Consider the following 19,329-nt stretch of genomic DNA (forward strand, 5'->3'; position numbering starts at 1 on the left):
AGGGCACAAAGCAAAAATGACAGTGAAAATGACAGGATATGCCCAGCAAATAAGAGTTAAAATAGTCCTCTGATCATGCCGAATACAAGAGTGGTGGGATGAATTCAGTTGTGATCTATGTTTGAGAGAGATGATCACATAAATTTTCACTTCATATTAGAACATTAGAAAAGTCTAGATGAGAACACGCCATTCAGTCCAACAAAGCTCACCAGTCCTGTCCATTTAATTCTTCTAAAAAAAAAATCAAGTCTTATTTTGAAAGTTCCTTAAGTCTTACTGTCTACCATGCTACTTGGTAGCTTATTCCAAGTGTCTGTGGTTCCCTGTGTAAAGAAACACTTCATGTTTGTGTGAAATTTACCCTTAACAAGTTTCCAACTGTGTCCCTGTGTTCCTGATAAACTCATTTTAAAATAACAGACTTGATCCAGTATACTAATTCCCTTCATGATTTTAAACACTTCAGTCATGTCGCCTCTTAATCTTTTGTTTAAACTGAAATGGCTCAGCTCTTTTAATCTTTCTTCATAATTCATCCCTTGTAGCCCAGGAATGAGCCTAGTCCGTTTCCAGTGCCGCTATGTGCTTTTTGTAGCGTGGAGACCAAATCTGAACACAGTACTCTTGATGAGGCCTCACCAATATGTTAGAAAGCTGGAGCATAATCTTCTTGGACTTGTACTGTATACGTGGCTGCAATTCACATACTAGGTAAACCTAGAGAAGTATTTCCCCAGACTGACATTAACCTACTAAACTTCAATTTTACCAGCAAATATGAACTTCACATTTTGTTTGTGTGTGTGTTTTTTTAAACTAGGCTCATTTTACTGTTGCATTTCAAAAACTCTCAGCCCCTTTGAAATTGGGCCTAATTCTTTTGTTTCTTCTCTGTTAATTTTCCCGCTGTGTATTTCAGTCTTTTTGAGGAAACAGCTGTAGATGGATGGATGGTATTTGGTTCTGTTTAAGGTATCTGATGCCACATATAAGAATATCCCTTTAAAACTAACATGTATAAATTTTACATTAACATTTTTGTCCAAAGGATCTGCTCTTAACTACCAATCTGCTCTTAACTTTGCAAATCAACCAAATGCTAAGAAAAATTGTTGGTTATGGATGGTTGTGAGTGAGGTTAACATTCTCTACAATCAGTTTTTCATTTCCAGAAATGATGTATTGTGGTGGTGACATACTGTTCCATTAAGCAGTCACAAGACAAATGTTTTCCATTGATGCACTGTCCCACCAAGTAACCAAACTGGGCAGAATTTGGCCATCTCCAAGAGCAACGAGTATGACTCACTGCAACAAGACCTACGACATACTAATAGGATTACAACTCTGAGCTAGCCTTGCAAAACTTCTGACTTTTCTCCAGGATTCTAACGAGGCTTGGTAGTAATCAAGTGGCATGGTCTCTCCAAGTTACTCTGCTACCTCTGTAACCCTCACAAAGGAATTAACCAGGCAGTTGGTGTGCGAGTGCTCAGTATTTTAAATTTAAAGGATTGGGTTTCTGAGCTGGGTATAAAGTATTGAGAGACCTGGAACTGATTTTTGTTTTAGGTATTAAAGCATAGGGTAGCATGGCGGCATAATAATAATAATTATTTGCATTTATATAGCGCTTTTCTCACTACTCAAAGCGCTCAGCAATTGCAGGCTAAGGGCCTTGCTCAAGGGCCCAACAGAACAGAGTCTCTTTTGGCATTTATGGGATTCGAACCGGAAACCTTCTGATTGACATTGCAGATCCCTAGCCCTGGAGCCACCACTACTGGCACTACTGGCTCACTGCTTCAGAGGACTGGTTTTGCATTGTGGCTTTGTCACTTCATTTCCTCCTCCTCTCTGTGTCTGTATATTGTTTTCACGGATACTCCTGTTTGTACTAGATTACCTGACTGGATCAGTAAGATTGAGTGTGAGTTTGTATGCAAGTGTGGCCTGTAATGGGCTGTGTTGGTACTCAAAACTGTTGACTTGGCATCTACATCTCTGATTAAATGTAATGAGAAATAATTTGGTAATTTCAGAAGATCTTGAGGGGGTGTTCTGTCACTTATTTTCTGTCACTTGATCACAAAGTGTGTTGAGTACCATCTTCCAGTGGTATAACAATTGATGAATAATCAACCATGAGTAGCAAGAACTGCATAAAATTTTCCACAAGAATGTATCATTTAAATAACCAACAAAGTACTTGTTAATGGGAGTGAAGATTACAGGGCAATGTATTTTATACTGAAGCCAGGAAGCACTTCTTCACAGAGTTGTAGGAATCTGGAAAAAACTACTGAGATGTACTGTTGAAATGAAAACTTTTAACAACTTAAAACAAACAAAAAAAATCTGGATTAGATATTAAGGCAACTCAAATTTAACTCGAATTGAAATTTCTAAGTTTCCTTTTTAAGTCATTGACAAGCTGCATTCAAATGAAGTCTATTTTACAAAGATTGCACAGCTCATACAGTATAAGTATGAAATATTTTAATTGCTGCCCCATCCCAAAATTGTGTCCCTTTCTTTTATACTTCTTTAACATTCTGGTGGCTTCCTTTACCCAAATGTGCTGCATTTATAAAGTCCTCTAGCCTTCAACCTCTCTTCTGTCACTTCTTTTTTGACTGCACAACTTATAATTTAGCATGGGCTGGGAAACTAATGAATTAATGAACTATGAATTTGAGTTGCAGTGTAACATTGTATAGGGGAGCAAAACATTGTTTTTTTACATTTAAAGTATTAAATATATTCCTTACACATACATACTGTTTAACTACAAGGAGGCATGATATCACTGGTTAAAAAATAAACTGCAGAAAACCATGGTTGGGCTATCTTTTAGCCCTTTTATGTCAATTTCTCTATATACTCTATAGTATAACAAGTCCATAAATATGGCAGGAATGCAATCTTTTCTGTATACTGTATAGTGATTTTCAGAGGTGATCACCTTTTCAGTCCACTTTATAAGGTTAATCTGTATACAGTAGTAACACTGTTATGCCTCTGTAGGTGAGGTAAATGCTGGGGAATCAGTGTATATAAGTAGATGAAAAAGAAAAATAACAAGTGAGAAAAAACACCTCCATGCTTTAAAACCAATGTCATATTACATGATATAATCGGAGGGGATCTTGATTATTACACAACTTACTATTGCAGGGTACTTCCCGAGAGGGTCTCACATTTCCAAAGTATCGCGAGGTTCGTCACTTTTTCTTCAGTCAATAACTTGCTGCCCGTGCAAAGGCTTTGCAGGTACGACGACTTTCCCCAAAATCTCTGCCCATTTCTTTCTATTTTTTAGGCTACGTTCGTATATGATACGCAAAAGCCCGTGTCTATATGTCGGCAATAAGCATGTAATCCCCGTTAAATAATTTTGTTTAGATATGGCACACTTACTTGTCAAGACAAATACATTCGGCGAGACATCTCAGTTTTCGTTCCAATTATCTCGAACAAAGTTTTAAAAATTCCAAAATCTCCCATGTAAAAGCATTGGCGAATTTACGAACTTGTACATCTAGAAACGGAGAAATGTTCAGTGCAACTTGACATAAGAATAAGTTCACTGTTTCAATTTTACCTTGAATGCAGCTGCCTGAACTTGTGCATTTTGTACATTTTACTCTACGCACGATGCAGTCTATTGAGTAAGTCAGACTCCGGGGTGAGCGTGCACACGACTCATGCAGCAGCGCCCTTCTTACCCGGCTTACAGTACAGAAAAGGGTCATCTCTGCAAATAAACAGGAGAAACAATTATGTAAGCATATATAGAATTGAATTGATTACATAATAGTATCTGCGAATTATAACTGTAAAACAATTATGTTAGCACATATAGGATTGAATTGATTACACAAAAGTAACTGCAGATTATAACTGTAAAGAACCGACGTTATCACCCTGCATCTAAATGGTGTTTGAACTTATTAATAACACGGAAAAGGTGCAGCTACCCTAATAGATACAAACAGAGCGGACAAGGAAATGGACTGCAGCGTCGGGAGGTGACCGGCTTCAGTGGCTTGTGCCTCTGATCCTTAAGTCCCAGATATACCCGAATAGTCGCGGAAAGTTCCTGATCTTCGTACCTATCGTGTACCATTTGTGTTCCCGTTACAAAATAAATATTCCTTTGCAAGTTATTATTATTTATATAATTTTAACGAATTACAGTTTCACCTAAAAATTTAGTTAAAAACTTTAAAACTTTATAGTTTTTTTTTGATGATATGTATGAAAAAACAACTATAATATATATATATATTGAAATACCTGTCTTTTAGATTTTGTTAATATAATAATTATAGCAATGTATCCTACTTTTTTCCCTGTGTTTGTATATACAGCATAAAGAAAGGTTCAGTTTAAGTGAACTTTTCTAAGGGTTGAAAGGTCAAAGGACGAAATAAAAAAAAAAAAAAGAAAAAGTGGGAAATACAGGCCAGAAAGGGGTGATACAGAGAAGAAGCAAGATCGACAGCCAGGGAGCTGCGGTGTGTCGATTAACGTGTGGTAATTTCTGTTTTTTGTGGAAGGTATAATTACTGTTCTTGCTATATTGAATAAAGTAAGACGAACACCTTTTGTTAATCTGTGTCCTGTCTGCATTTGTGCAAGAGACACAACAATGGGGAACTTATTTCAGTTATTTCTCCCTTTTCGTAGGATAATATTGATACTGATTTTAGTTTTTGTCGTTTTGTATTAATAGGTATTTTTAAATTGCTAATTATTTAGTACTACTCTTTTGGGTATAGTTTCAAAAATATAATGTCTAAGAAAGCTAAATAACAATTAGTCACAGAACCTCCATCACTAGCACACATCACTTCAATTGCATTCCACTGTTTATGAAAGATACTGAGCCAACAGAAGCCTCTTTGTACACGTTTTTAAATCCTTTGTAAAGTGCTGCTAAAAAGCACGTATTTTTATAGTCTTAACGTGTAATTGCATTCTATTATCACAATTACCTTCTGAATATAATTCATTGTTACCAAACTATGTGATAAACAAAATGTAGTAACCGACTCTTAGGTGAAGTAAAAATAAATATGAAATGCTTCAACCTTCATATCAGTTAACTTAGTCTCAAACGTACCATGCACACCTCACTTGTTTATTCTGTCATGGTACATAAAACAGGTGACATCAGACAGGCAAGTCTCTCTACTGTTTATCAGGTCAAACACCCATGTTCCTTATTCCTTGTAGCTGCCTCATACCTGTATACATTGTGCATCTTGTGATTTTAAACAGTCGGATGGCATTTTCACTCATGAGGGTATCTTCATTATGACACTTTTTTTGCAATATATGACATGTTGTATGAGAAGGAGTCATGAGGAATGTATAGATATTCAAAATTTACTTGCCTCATTTTAAAGTTTCAAGCTGTTGGGAGTCATAAAAGCAACCAACAATGCTGGCCGACCACTGTTGTATATCCAAGTTCTTCTCTAAATAGAGTTGGAGGAATAATAGCATCAAATACTAAAGCATTTACAGTAATGCAACTTCTGCACTGACTAGCTGTGTTGAGAAAACAAGCAATAACTGTAAAACGTAAATAAGTGTAAAGAAGCCAATATTGCAGAAACAGAGTCATATTTTTTTGCCCCATCCAGAAAACGAGCGGCAGCATTCTGGACCAACTGTAACCTGCGTATCAGGGATTTGCTAATTCCAGAATACAGCGAGTTGCAGTAATCGAGGCGAGAAAAAATAAAAGCATGAGTAGCTTTCTCAAGATCCCTAGAAGATGAAAAAGGCTTGATCTTACCTAAAAGACGAAGCTGGAAAAGGCAACTCTTGACTACAGAATTTACTTGTTTCTCAAAAGAGAGGTCACTGTCAAAGATAACACCAAGATTGCGGACTTGAGGTTTGCAAAAGACAGAGAGAGCCAAGAAGTCCAAAACCAATTTGGGCTTTAGCTGATGGACCCACTATAAGCAACTCCGTTTTATTTTGATTCAGGGTCTTAGTTCAGAAAGACAGTTGTAGAGCTGATTTATTGCAGAGTTGCAGACAGGAATGTAAACCTGAGTATCGTCAGCATAGCAGTGAAAAGAAATGTTACATTTCCTAAAAATCGCTCCAATAAGATGAAGGTATATAGAGAATAAAATAGGGCCCCGAAAAGGATCCCTGAGGAACACCTTATTTAAGAGGAGCAGTAGACAAAAAAGAGGAATTTAAAGTCACTGAAAAGTGTCTACCAGTTAAATATGACCTGAACCAGTTAAGAGCAGCACCTTTAAGCCCAACAAGATGTTCAAGCCGCATCAGCAATATCTCATGGTCAATCATATCAAAGGCAGCGGACAGGTCAAGGAGGAGAAGGACTGCCGCGTCACCTGAGTCAGGAATAATATAGATGTCATTGAATACTTTCAGGAGGGCCATTTCAACACCATGATAATGCCAAGGCCAGATTGGTAGATCTCAAATACACTATTGGAGTTAAGGTGATCGGCCAATTGATTATAAACAATTCTTTCTAGAATTTTAGCCAGAAATGGCAGTTGGGAAATTGGGCGAAAATTGACTAAAACTCCAGAATCTCCAGAATCTAAATCTGCCTTTTTTAGACGGGGATGGACTGCAGCATGTTTAAAAAATGATGGCACAAACCCTGCACTTATAGAGTCATTGATAATGGCTAGTAAAGATGGGCCCAAAACATCAAAGGCTTCGACTAGGAGGCGTGGTGGTACAATATCGAGAGGGCTGGGAGCTGGTTTAAGGGTGTCAATAGTGAAAGTGAGACAGGATCAAAGGATTCTAAGACAATGTCATGATTAACAGTAGGTATTTCATAGCCAGTTTGAACAATGCCACAGTGGATAGTATCGATTTTGCTGACAAAGAATGTTAGAATCTGATCGCTTGAATGAACAGTGCTATTTAATCCCATCACAGAATGAGAGTGAATAGCCAGCCGCATTAATTGGAAGAAAAAATGGTTTTAAAATTGGATATAATAGAAGAAATTTAAAAAGCGCGAGCAGCATGAGGGACAGCTATTAGTTGGGACATCAACAGTAATATTCATATCCATCATTATAGAAAAGTGATCAGTGAAAGAAACATTGCATAAATCAATATTATTAACTGAAATATCACAAGTAAGAACGAGATCGAAGGTGTGACCGAGAGAGTGAGTTGGCGTATTAATATGCTGGATAAAATCAAATGAGTCCAATAGTGATAAGTCATTAACCAAAAGTTTCAATTGACAACAAACGTGAATGTTAAAATCACCAACAATAAATACTTTGTCATGGGAGAGGGTAATATCGCCAGGAGATCAGAGAATTCAGAAATGAAAGTATCATTAATTACAGGAGGTCTATAAACCATGGCAAACAACAAAGAAGGGGAGCTGCACACTTTGAGACGTTACAGTTCAAAGCTGCTAAACGGACCCCTTGTAAGGCTCCAACACAAGAACATACTTTTAAAAACAGTGGCAGTGCCGCCACCACGAGTCAGCCAAGGAGAGTTTAAAAAATGAATAACCTGATGGTACCAAGTCAGTAAAACATGAAGAGTCACCAGTTAAAATCCAGGTCTCAGTGATGAAGAAGAAATCCAGATTATTTAAGGTAATAAAGTCTTGCAGAATAAAAGTTTTATTAGACACTAATCTCACGTTCAAGAGAGCAGCCTTGATAGAAGTAGAAGAGCTTGTTGCGGGATGAGCACGGGTGAGCATGCGGAGATTAGCAGTGTTTACTGCCCAAAAGCTCACCGAGGAGAAGTGATGCCGCCTTGAAATGGAGAACTTAAATCCGATGTCCAGCGCCCATGAACCAGGGATGGAGTCCTGTGCAGGAGAAGATGGGTCATAGACGACTCGAAGGCATTGGGAATCTAAGCTTTTGGACTTGAGACAGCGTTTAACAGCAATTCCGGCTCTTATTCCACGACGGCAGCGAGTGTGTTTGCGTCTTCGAGGGGCATTCAACTCATTGATACAGGTGAACACCAGCGTCCAGGTGAAGAAGTCAGGAGATGAAGAAAACAAAGGTGGAGGTTCACAAAATATCCCATCAGGAGATGAAAATTGAGAGGAAAGCAAGCCAGAAAATATGTTAAGTAAAGAATCACGATCGTAGGACAGGGGCCGTTGGGATAAACTAAAACATAAAAACAAAGCTAAAACATAGATTAGTGAGACGAGCAGACGGCCAGCCATACCAGTCGACGCCATCTACAGATCTTATGTACAGTAAATGAAGACTGGCCTCCAGTGACAACTAATGCAGTTGAAATATAATACATTTTTAAGTTACATTTCTTTTTATTATTTTATTCATTTTTTAACATACCCCCTTCCACTCTGTTCTCCATATATTCTTCTATATATCACAAACTCATTAGAATTTTCCATTTAATGCAATTGAAAATGTATTGTGTGTTTTGTTTCAGATGTACTGGCTCATTGTTCAGAAAGTTGCTGTCCCCCTTTTCTGCTTAAATTAACCAGGTATTTGTTCTTGTGTCACAACATTATCGTAGTCATTTCATCCAATTAGGGTTCACAACACTGTCAATTGGGTGCAAAGAAAGAAGGGACCTGCCATGGACATGGGGGCCCAGTCACGCACGCACAAACGCACACAACACTGATACTCCAATAATTAAATGTGCTGCAAAGCAGTCATGAAAAATACATACAAAGAACACCTTTCAAGTGTAGTGTGTGCCTGATTTACATGACTTGTTGATTGAGAGTTGAAGTCCCAACCTGTGAGCATTCCCAAAGAGGCATATGAACAAGGTTGAAGGCTGGAGTTTAATGACACAGTTGTCAAGACTGAGGACAGTATGGTAGCACAATAGTTTGTGCTGTAGGTTCACAGAGCCAGCATTTGGTCATTGTCCATGTGGAATCGGCACATCCTTCCCATGTCTGTTTGAGTTTAAACTGAGTACTACATTTTTTCTCCCATGTCACCAATGTTGTGCACTTTAGGCATGAGTGGGCCTTGCAGTGTGCTGGTGCCCTGTCCAGAGGTGACTCTTGACTTGCACATAATGCCCCTGGGATACAATCCAGGCTCCTTGGACACTAAATTGGATTAAGTGGGTTTGAGAATGTTACGTTTTATCGAGCCCATGATTAGTAGAGTGAAATATCACCAAAATGGCTCAAATACCTAAACTGATGAACTCACAGTTAAAATTGTCATGTTTTTATCTCTGTTTTATTAGGCTTATTTTTACTATGGCCTTAAAATTTCCTTGCACTGTAGACACTTTGTCTAACATTTTTAACATTTTTATTTACTTGTACTATTAATTATGTATTGTTCACTGCTTGGCTGCAGCGTGCCTTCCAAAGGGTTGCTCCTCTACATGCTATTTGTGATATTACATCAGGTTAATGTGTGTAGGGAAACAACAAAAATAAGTATTTATTGAAGGGGTCCCCAACTCCAGTCTTGGAGGGCCGCAGTGGCTGTAGGTTATCATTCTAACTACCAGACGGTTGTGGCGAGTGCCCTCTTCTACGCGGTGGTGTGCTGGGGTGGCAGCATAAAGATGAAGGACGCCTCACGCCTGGACAAACTTGTTAAGAAGGCAGGCTCTATTGTAGGAGTAAAGTTGGACAGTTTAACATCTGTGGCAGAGAGACGGGCACTAAGCAAACTCCTGTCAATTATGAATAATCCACTGCATCCACCGAACAGTGTCATCTCCAGACAGAGGAGTAGCTTCAGTGGCAGACTTGTCACTGTCCTGCTCCACTGACAGACTGAGGAGATCGTTCCTCCCCCACACTATGCGACTCTTCAATTCCACCCGGGGGAGTAAATGCTAACATTAATTTTATTTTAATTTTTTTCATTCTTATTACATTTAATTTAATATTGTTTCTTTGTATCATTATACTGCTGCTGGATTATGTGAATTTCCCCTTGGGATTAATAAAGTATCTATCTATCTATCTATCTATCTATCTATCTATCTATCTATCTATCTATCTATCTATCTATCATTAGTGACCTGGTTTTGCTCCTAATCAACTTCTTTTGAATTAATTTTATATGAGTTGCTCTTAAAGACTCCAACTCCATAATTGTTTCTTTCTCCTTAATTAGCAACCAAGCAATAATGAGATACAAAACATGACCAACAAACTGTGTCCATCATACAATATCAGAAAATAAAGAAAGATAAAGGTCTCAGAAATGTCGATCTACTCAGGTCCCCAAAACATTTTAACAGTATTCTTACAAAAGAGAAAATCAACAATTTCAGAAATATATGCTAGTGCACATTGAGAGCAGCAACAAGAAATCGAAAACAACATGAATCAGTGCCTAATTAAGCAACTGGTTGGAGTGAAACTGGTTGGAGTTTGAGGCCCCGATTTAGTTGGTCTTCTGTTGGCTCACTAACTTCATATTTTCATTTCTGTTTAGGTGCTATTTATGGAAAGAAATGAAGCAATTCAGAAGAGCGATGAAGAAATTCAGGGGAACAAATCTTAATAAACAAGTCAATTAAAATTAATTCAAAAGAAGTTCATTAGCAGCAAAAACAGGTCACTAATAAAGAAAGGCTTAGAATGAAATCTTGCAGCCACTGCTGCCCTCCAGAACCGGAACTGGAAAACCCTGATGTATTGTAAACTATGTTTCCATATCTCTTGAAAAGTTGCCAGTTACATTTCTCTCTTAATCCAGGCGTCTGTTAACGTTGGAGTACTCTGTGAAATTCTGAAAAATTTACAGTATTCTCAGATTTGTCCCATTCAAAGGAACACACAGGTAAGGAGAAGCATTTTTATATTTTTGTTTGTTAGTTTGACTGCTGGGAACAATTCAGTCATTTGAAACATTTCTTTTCTTATTTCTGTTAAATAAGTATACCAGACTTCAGGACTGGATATTGTTCTCAGTAAAAATGTCAAGATGCTGCTGAATAATAAATTAATCTACATTTCAACTATTAAAACAAACAGTATGTTTTGTATTCTATTTTAGCATTGAGTGGCACATCATTGCAGGGTTTAGCACTTCCACCTCACTCATTTTGAACATGACTCTTTGGGTTTTCCTTCCACATCCCCAAAGATATAAAAGATTTATTCAACTGGTGATTCCAGATTGGCCTGTGTGTGAGTGTGAGCAAGAGATGGGCACAGAAATGGACTTGCTCCTTTCCTTTTCCTAGTCCGGTTTCTAGACCTTCACCGTAGAGTTAAGTGGGTTAGAAATGTTATGTCAACTTAGGCTCAGTTTAAATATCAACTTGGGCTCAGTTTAAATAATGTTGCTAACTTGCATACCTTGTGGTTTAAATTTTCAGGTCCCTGTATAAAACTTGTTTAAAGCTCTAATTCAATGCATTTTATTCTTGAATGGCACTCTTTAATCTTGAAGCCTCAATGTAAAAACAATATAGCATTGTCTGTAATGATGTCTAACCTGGGACATCTGTGGCTCACTTTCCTGGTGCATTTTTGCCAGCATAATGTTCCTTGTTCCTTCTGCCAGGGACCTCCGTGACTTCTTCCTCTGGGGCATTGTAGATAGCTAAGTCTAAAATGTGATTTCAGGCTTACTAAAACATTTTAGATTCTGGACCTCTTATTAGAATTCTTACTTGAGGATTTATCAGGTTAATCGTCAGTTTCAATATAGCTCCAATCCATCAAGGATATTTTCAACTGAATTTATGTTACCGGATTTGACAACCTTTGGCATGTAGAATGTCCTTAAACTACAGTTTTCTGCCAATATTTTCTTCTCTATTGAATATAGAACATATCCATTATTACCATGTGTTTACCTCTGAATGAAGAACTCTTCAATACTCCAACAATCTCCCAGTAGTTTCTCCTCTGAATTAAGCACAGTTGCTTTCTATTTGCACCTACTCTATTCTTTTTGTCCTCCAGATGGCCTTTTGATGTTTGATAGTTTTCAGCTGAGCCCTAACCCCATGATACCAATAATTAACAAAGTTCTCATATTGAAAGTATTCTGTACAGCTATTCATCATTTGTCAAGCTTTTTTGCTTAATACTGAACTTCATGAATTGTGGTGCATTTGACTGATTGGAGGAAAAGTGAACCAGATGAGCTATGGATTTAAGGTTTCTTCTTCCTCAGGTCTGACCATCTAGAAGTTTTGCAGAAGAAACCTGTATATGGGAATCTGTGAGACTGTAAGAAACACTCTTGCAGGTAATTCATATTATTAACCATTTAATGCAGTATAAATTAGAACAAAAACATTAGAACAATCTAGATGACAACCAACCATTCAAACAACAAAGCTTGTCAGTCCATAACATAACATCAACACACTACTTGGCATCTTATTCCATGTGGTTCTATAGTACACATTCCATAATAATATGCATAAGCCAGTTTTCATAAAGTCATGTGAGCATTTTCTCAACAATTAGAGTGCATAGTGGCATATTGGCTTGCAGTAAGGAGACCAGCCAGGACCCTAGTCTGGATTAAGAAAATGGCATGAGTTAGTGTGCATATTTCAACTGCCGGGGGCCGATGACCACATGAGAGCTTTGAAAGTTTTCTTGCCGCAATCAGTTTCTAAGTGTCACCAGTAAGAAATTCCCTCTTGGTTGTCACCCAGAGCTGCCTGATTAAGAGTGAAGAATATATCTGTTTTAGCCATTTCAACTGTGTATAAACCCAGTGATTTGAAATGGGGAGGGAACAGGAAAAAGCCACATCTTGTCCTGGATTTGCTTCATGGTGACATGCATGAGAAAGCAGCTCTTTTTCATATTTGAACCAATTTTCATGTGGTATTTTTTAAAATTTATATATAAAAAATCATTTTAGAGAACAGTCTCTTATGGCAAATTAATGTATACTGTGATTGTGAAAAACAACCTACTCATCCATTATACCCCAATGTAATGACATCTTCTATTTTTTATGGTCTAAACTAACCTATAAGCCCAACTTACTTAAGATATGTCATTTATGTACTTTTTTATTACTTCTTAGGGTGAAAGATCAAACAATGATTAAATCTTTCAAGGAAAACAATGAAAATGTCTCTGTTGAATAGACTGAGAATGGTGATACCAAAGGCAAAAAGGTAAAGCAGAAACCACTGCGTAGGATTCATGTGTGCTTGAATTTAGGCTTTAACTGTGAGGATTCAAACCAATTAAAAAGTGTGTGTCTCACACATTCAGTCTAGTCTGATATGACTTGAATGAGCTTCATACACTTCAGACCACAGGGCTAAAGGAGGATTGCCAAGCCCATAAATGGCTGAGTTTACTGAAAATTAAAATCAGCATTTTTTCTATTCTAGTAGCAGGTCATATTGATTGAAGGGTATATTTTTAGAATAGACTACCACAGTGAATAGTTGCAGAGACAGGTGCAATTTTCTTTATTGATAACAACTTTAAAGCTGAATGTTTACCATCTCTGTGGATGTTCACTGGAATATCCACGTCTGAAGTCTCCTAATTTGTGTGTTCTTGCTTTGTCATGGAATGTCATTGTAGCTGGAGTAGTAGGTTCCTGCTTTTTCATCCTGTAACGAACACAATAGGTGGAGAACATAGATCGGTATCACAGAAATGTAGTGTGATTGCTGTTTCTAGGTGGGTTTGTATGATAATTAAGTCTAGATTTTCAGTTAAGTTTGACTGGTAATGTTAATGTGAATTTACATCAGGGATTCCAAGCCTGATCTTTTTTATGGATACTTTATTTTTTAAGTAATTGCAGACTAGTTTTGCTTATTTAGCAGGTTCTCATATCCCCCTATCCATTTAAAAAAACTAAATATTCCTGGCTTACATGGAGCTGTAACCTGTCCTAGCCCTGCTGTGTGCAATGCAGGAATTACCACGGATGGGACACCAGTCCATTGCAGATCTCACTCCCCTATATATCCACTTTCACAACTACTACTAGACATATTTAGAGGTACTAAATAACCCAACATGCTCAGCTTTGAGATGTCCATGTTGACATTGGCTAGTCTGGCAGCAGCATGTCATCCTTTTTTTATAAACAAAACCTCTTATGAAGTGTATTTGTTTTGTAAAGCCTTTTTTTATCTCTTTTGATTGATATTACAAGTATATTTGCAATTAATGCTGACTTTGCACAAGAAGAAGAGAATGCATCAAGTCCTGAGACCCCACCTCCTTCGACTCCAATTTCTGCCAAAGTTAACAAGATTGTGAAGGTGAGTGCATTTTCACCTTGTGTCGATTTTAGACTGGCGGTGCTCCTATGCTTTGGCTTCAATGTCAGCCTAGCTCCTTATCCCCTTCCCAAATTATTTACAAAATAAAATTACTTTTAGTAAAATGAACATATTATGCAGTTTTATTATTAGAGGGGCCCTGAATGATTTGTTCAAGGATAAAAACTGAATAATTGTTGTCTGTAGTAAAAAATTAAAAACTAACTATAAAAGACAAATATTTGCATAATGTACAACATATTTTTAAGATTAAGTGCTTTGTCGCATCTCTGACCTTTAACTACTCAATTGGTATTGTTAATTTTTGAACTGATAGGAAATGTTTTGTAACAAGAACATATTCACATTTGAATTGCGTAATTGTTTTATGGGTTTTTTTTCTTCATATATTTACTTAAATGAATGCTGGAGGAGGCCTTGAAAATTACATTATTGATTTATGATTTTTTTTAAATGTTTACTTAATTGAGAAGAGATGGAGGCTTTGAATTGTGCCCATGTGATGTACTGTAAATGATACTTTGTAAATTTGTTTCCAAAAGCAATTCATACTGGAATATTATATCTTGTAAACAATATACAGTTGTCCCTTGTGATTCATAAGGTTTAGGGACATTGGACTCTCATGGATGTGATAATCCACAGATGTTTTGGGCCCATGATTACTGTTTATTCTAATTTTAAAATGTTATGAGAAACACGAGATAGAATGATCAATGTGCAGTCAAATTGCATGTGTGAGGCTGGCTGGCACAACAAAGATGCGTGGTGTCCCCCAGACAAAGTGTGTTATTGAGCAGTTCTTTAGTGCGTTGTAACTTTCTACAAAATTGAAACTAAATGTGTGTGCATATTCATGATAGTAAATGCAAAAAAGGATTAATATTATAGATACAAAGTAAATGCAAGAAAACACTAAGCACAAAATAATAAATGATAAAAAGTCATGACACTGTCCAGTTTCACAGATGCAGATAATGGTGGTGTAGTTATAAAAATTAAATCCCTGTGAACAGCCTCCTGAAAGTTATGTGAAGTTTTGTCCTACTGTGATCCTGATGTAAGAGAAGATGTTTAGAAGCTCAGAGCCTCACCAGATGAAGACATTTTTTCCACCCCATATAAAAATTACATGAACAAGCAGACACAGGACAAGAACATAAATCCAGAAAATACTGTAATCCGACGGGCATAATTATAATCCAATTGAGCAGTGTTGCACTGAAACAAAATGATACCACAGATTACAATCCTGCTGGCTTCTTATGGCTCACTTTTTAAACTACTGCCCTCTTCTTCTTCCCCACAGTAGCCCTTATGTCAGTCGCCAAAGCTGCCCTCATGGAGTACTTCATGGTTTGCTGGGTTTTGCAGTTATTTTAAGTAGCACTAGTATAGCATTTTCTGTGGTTTTCCATAATATGTCTCAAAACTCCTAAAAATAAAATAATTTCCATTTAACTTTTGATGACAAACCTGTCAATAGGCAGATTGGTAAATTGAAAACACTTGAATCGCAAAGGCCGACCTTTACATGTTTTGTAATTACAAAGTACTTGCCTGGCAACCAGGTAACTCTCACCTTAGTCTAGTTTTCATGGCTTCGTATAGCCCATTGACCTTTTTGCTTATTTCCCCTGTTAACTTCCTCTCCTCCAGCATATTTGTTTTTACATTTATTTCATTCTGCTGATTTTTTAGTCCCTTTTGCTTTGTTTACCTGTTGTGTTTCTACCCTGCTCATTGACTTGATAGCAACAGTTTCATAAGCAAAGTGGAAAAATGTATTTAATTTAATAGAAAACATAAATTCACTTGCCTGATAATTTTTTTTTCTTTTTCATACTACTTGGTCAATTACGTTCCCAGTTTCTGAAACCTTGTGGACAGTATAGTTAGCTAGTCTGGTAATTCAAAACTTTACCTTTCACTTCTCATTATCAAAATCTTTTCTTCCATTTTTATTGCCTCTCTTGTTACCATGGCCTTGATTTCCTGTTAAGATGACTCTGGGAAACAAAGTCATGGTATAAGATATGCATATAAAATACAATCACACATACCGTAATATAAAGTTGTGTGCAATTTAGTGCCACATATACTAGGGAATAGATTTAAGACATTCATTTGTAGTAATCTTTAACCCTTTCTTATTTTGTGGCATGATAATCTGTTGCTATTCAGTCTAGATTAAATGAAGTATAACATTCCGAAACCTGCTTGATCCAATTTAGGTTGCCATGTCAGTCATTTAATCAAGTAAAGGTGTTTTATTAAAATAAAAACTCAAAGTATAATTGCAAAAAATGTAAAAAAAAAAAAGTCTACAAAACAGGTTCTATAAAATAAAGTAATGAACTGGTTACACGTAACTTAGAACATGACATTTTGCCCTCTTGGGCAGGAATTGTTCTGCATTTCTACTTTTTTAGTTCTTAGAGTCTGATAATGTCATCATTTAGAAAATCGTACATGGCCTTGAGAAACAGAAAGAAAGTTTGGTACTTGTGTACTAAACAGACAGCTTTACGAAAGGCGTAGTGTAGTGCTTCTTACAAAAACTTGCGAATAAGGTCACGAGATGATATGATATATATTACAGCGCCTCAAAATTGAAACGTAATCAAGTTCCAATTGAACATATGAATTTCAATAATATTCCAATTTCTCTAAATTTCAATATTTTTTTATCCCAATAAACATGTTATGAATTCGTCAAAACACTTCTGTTTTCCTTTGTCATATGAATTTCTATAATATTCCAATATTCCAATTTCTGTAAATTTCTGTATATTTTTGTATCCCAATAAATGTTATGAATTTGTCAAAACACTTCTGTTTTCCTTTGTCATGCCGTCTATGTAGTACATAAGTCCTGAAAATTCTATGGCAAGGCAATGGGCAAGGTTTAAGAATAAAAATCAAGAAAGCAGGTTTTATTTTAAAATACAAGCTTAATTTGCAGAAGCACAGATTACAGTGTTTAGTACAACAACAACCACATTTATTTATATAGCACATACAAATGGTGTAGCCCAAAGTGCTTTACAAAATTACGAAAGAAAAGTTTATTAAAAATAAAAATTAGATTAGGCAATACTAAATAACAAAGAATAAAGTAAGGTCTAATGGCCAGGAGGACAGAAAAAACAAAAAAAACACCCCAGAGGCCTGGAGAACAAAAAACAATCTGCAGGGGTTCTGCGGCCACGAGACCGCGCAGCCCTCACTGGGCATTCTACCTAACATAAATGATCTAAATCAGTCCTTGTGGTTTTCAGGCTTCACTTGGAAGAATTAGGGCCTTCAATCCATCAATGTATGGACTACATGGTGCCTTGATCAGGTGGTGGTGGTGCAGATTGCCACCCCAGAAAACCAAAAAAGAGCAGAGAAATTAGGGGTTAGTACAGATTGTGAAGTCATGATAAAAATGATAATTAAATGCATATACAAAATATCAAGGTTATACTAAATTGAAGCTATGAGAAACCCATATTAAAATAATGGGGTTTTAGCAGTTTTTTAAAGTGCTCCACTGTATTAGCCTGGTAAATTTCTGTCAGTAAGCTATTCCAGATTTTAGGTATATGACGGCAGAAGGCTGTCTCCCCACTTCTTTTAAGTTTAGCTCTTGGAATTATACGCAGACACTCATTTGAAGATCTAAGGTTACGATTTGGTTTGAAAGGCATTCCAAAATATAGGACAGATTGAGATTATTTAAGGCTTTGTAAATCATAAGCAATATTTTAAAGTCAATTCTAAATGGCATGGGTAACCAATGTCATGACATCAAAACAGGATAGATGTGCTCAGATTTTCTTTTCCTAGTTAAGATTCAGGCAGTTGCATTCTGCACTCTTTGCAACCGATTGATGTCTTTTTTGGGTAGTCCTGAGAGGAGTACGTTACAGTAATCTAGTCGACTGAAAACAAAAATGTGAACTTATTTTTGAGCATCTTGCACAGTATGAAGGGATTAAACTTTTGCTACATTTCTTAAGTGGAAAAATCCTATCCTAGTAATCTGATTAATATGTAATTTAAAATTTAGACCAGTGTCAATAATTTCCCCTAAATTCTTTACCTCTTTCTTGAGATTTAAGCCTAATATATCAAGATTATTTCTAATACCCTCATTATATCCATTTTTGCCAATCACTAAGATTTCTGTTTTCTCCTTATTTAGTCTGAGAAAATTACTACTCATCCACTCAGAAACACAAGTAAGACATTGTGTCAGTGAACCAAGAGTGTCGGGGTCATCAATCACTGTTGATGAACAGAGTTGTGTGTCATCCGAACTCAGAATAGGTCCTTGTGGAAAACCATATAGAATGTCATGTGTCTTTGAAATATAATTTCCACAACTAACAACATTTTCTACCTGTTAAATAAGACTCAAACCAATTTAAGACACTGCCAGAGGGGCCCACCCATTGACTAAGGCGATTTATAAGAATATTTGAATCAATGGTATCAAATGCGGCACTCGGATCTAAGAGGATGAGAACAGATCTACATTTATTTACAAGTCATTTACTACTTTAATGAGTGCAGTTTCTGTACTTTGATTTCTTCTAAAACTGACTGAAACTTGTCAATAATAGAATATTTATTCAAGTGATCATTTAGCTGCATAATGACTGCCTTTTGTAGGATTTTACTTATGAAAGGCAGGTTAGAAATAGGTCTAAAATTGTCAAAACAGAGGAGTCGAGATTATTTGTCTTGAGCAGGGGGTTTAACAACAGCAGCCTTAAGACAGTTTGGGAAGACCCCCATATGTAATGATGAATTTACTATGTCAAGAACACTTTCAATTAGCACACCAGTTACCACTTTGAAAAAACTTGGTTGGTATTGGGTCAAGGACGCAGGTGGAGGGTTTCAGATGAGAAATTATTTTATGCAAATCAGGTAAATCTATCCTGGTGAATGAATTTAATCCACTTAAAATGGAATACCTGGATTTTATAGGCTCAGTATCGGGGGGATGTACTGTATTATTTCTAATATCATTAATTTTGGGATTAAAAAATATAGCAAAAGTCTCACTGGAGG

At 36.6% G+C, this 19,329-nt stretch overlaps 1 protein-coding gene across 1 annotated transcript in view; it reads left to right on the forward strand.

The window, feature by feature from the left end:
* Positions 1-10,730: 10,730 nt before the first annotated feature.
* LOC120532583 (kinesin-like protein KIF2A) overlaps positions 10,731-19,329 on the forward strand; it is a 57,677-nt gene continuing 49,078 nt past the window's right edge. The window contains exons 1-4 of the mRNA XM_039758705.1: positions 10,731-10,814; positions 12,162-12,236; positions 13,035-13,128; positions 14,133-14,241. Coding sequence (XP_039614639.1) covers positions 13,076-13,128; positions 14,133-14,241 — 162 coding nt within the window. The 5' untranslated portion in view covers positions 10,731-10,814; positions 12,162-12,236; positions 13,035-13,075. The remainder of the gene's footprint in view (positions 10,815-12,161; positions 12,237-13,034; positions 13,129-14,132; positions 14,242-19,329) is intronic.

This window comes from Polypterus senegalus, chromosome 7 (genome assembly GCF_016835505.1).
Source record: "Polypterus senegalus isolate Bchr_013 chromosome 7, ASM1683550v1, whole genome shotgun sequence".
NCBI lineage: Eukaryota > Metazoa > Chordata > Cladistia > Polypteriformes > Polypteridae > Polypterus > Polypterus senegalus.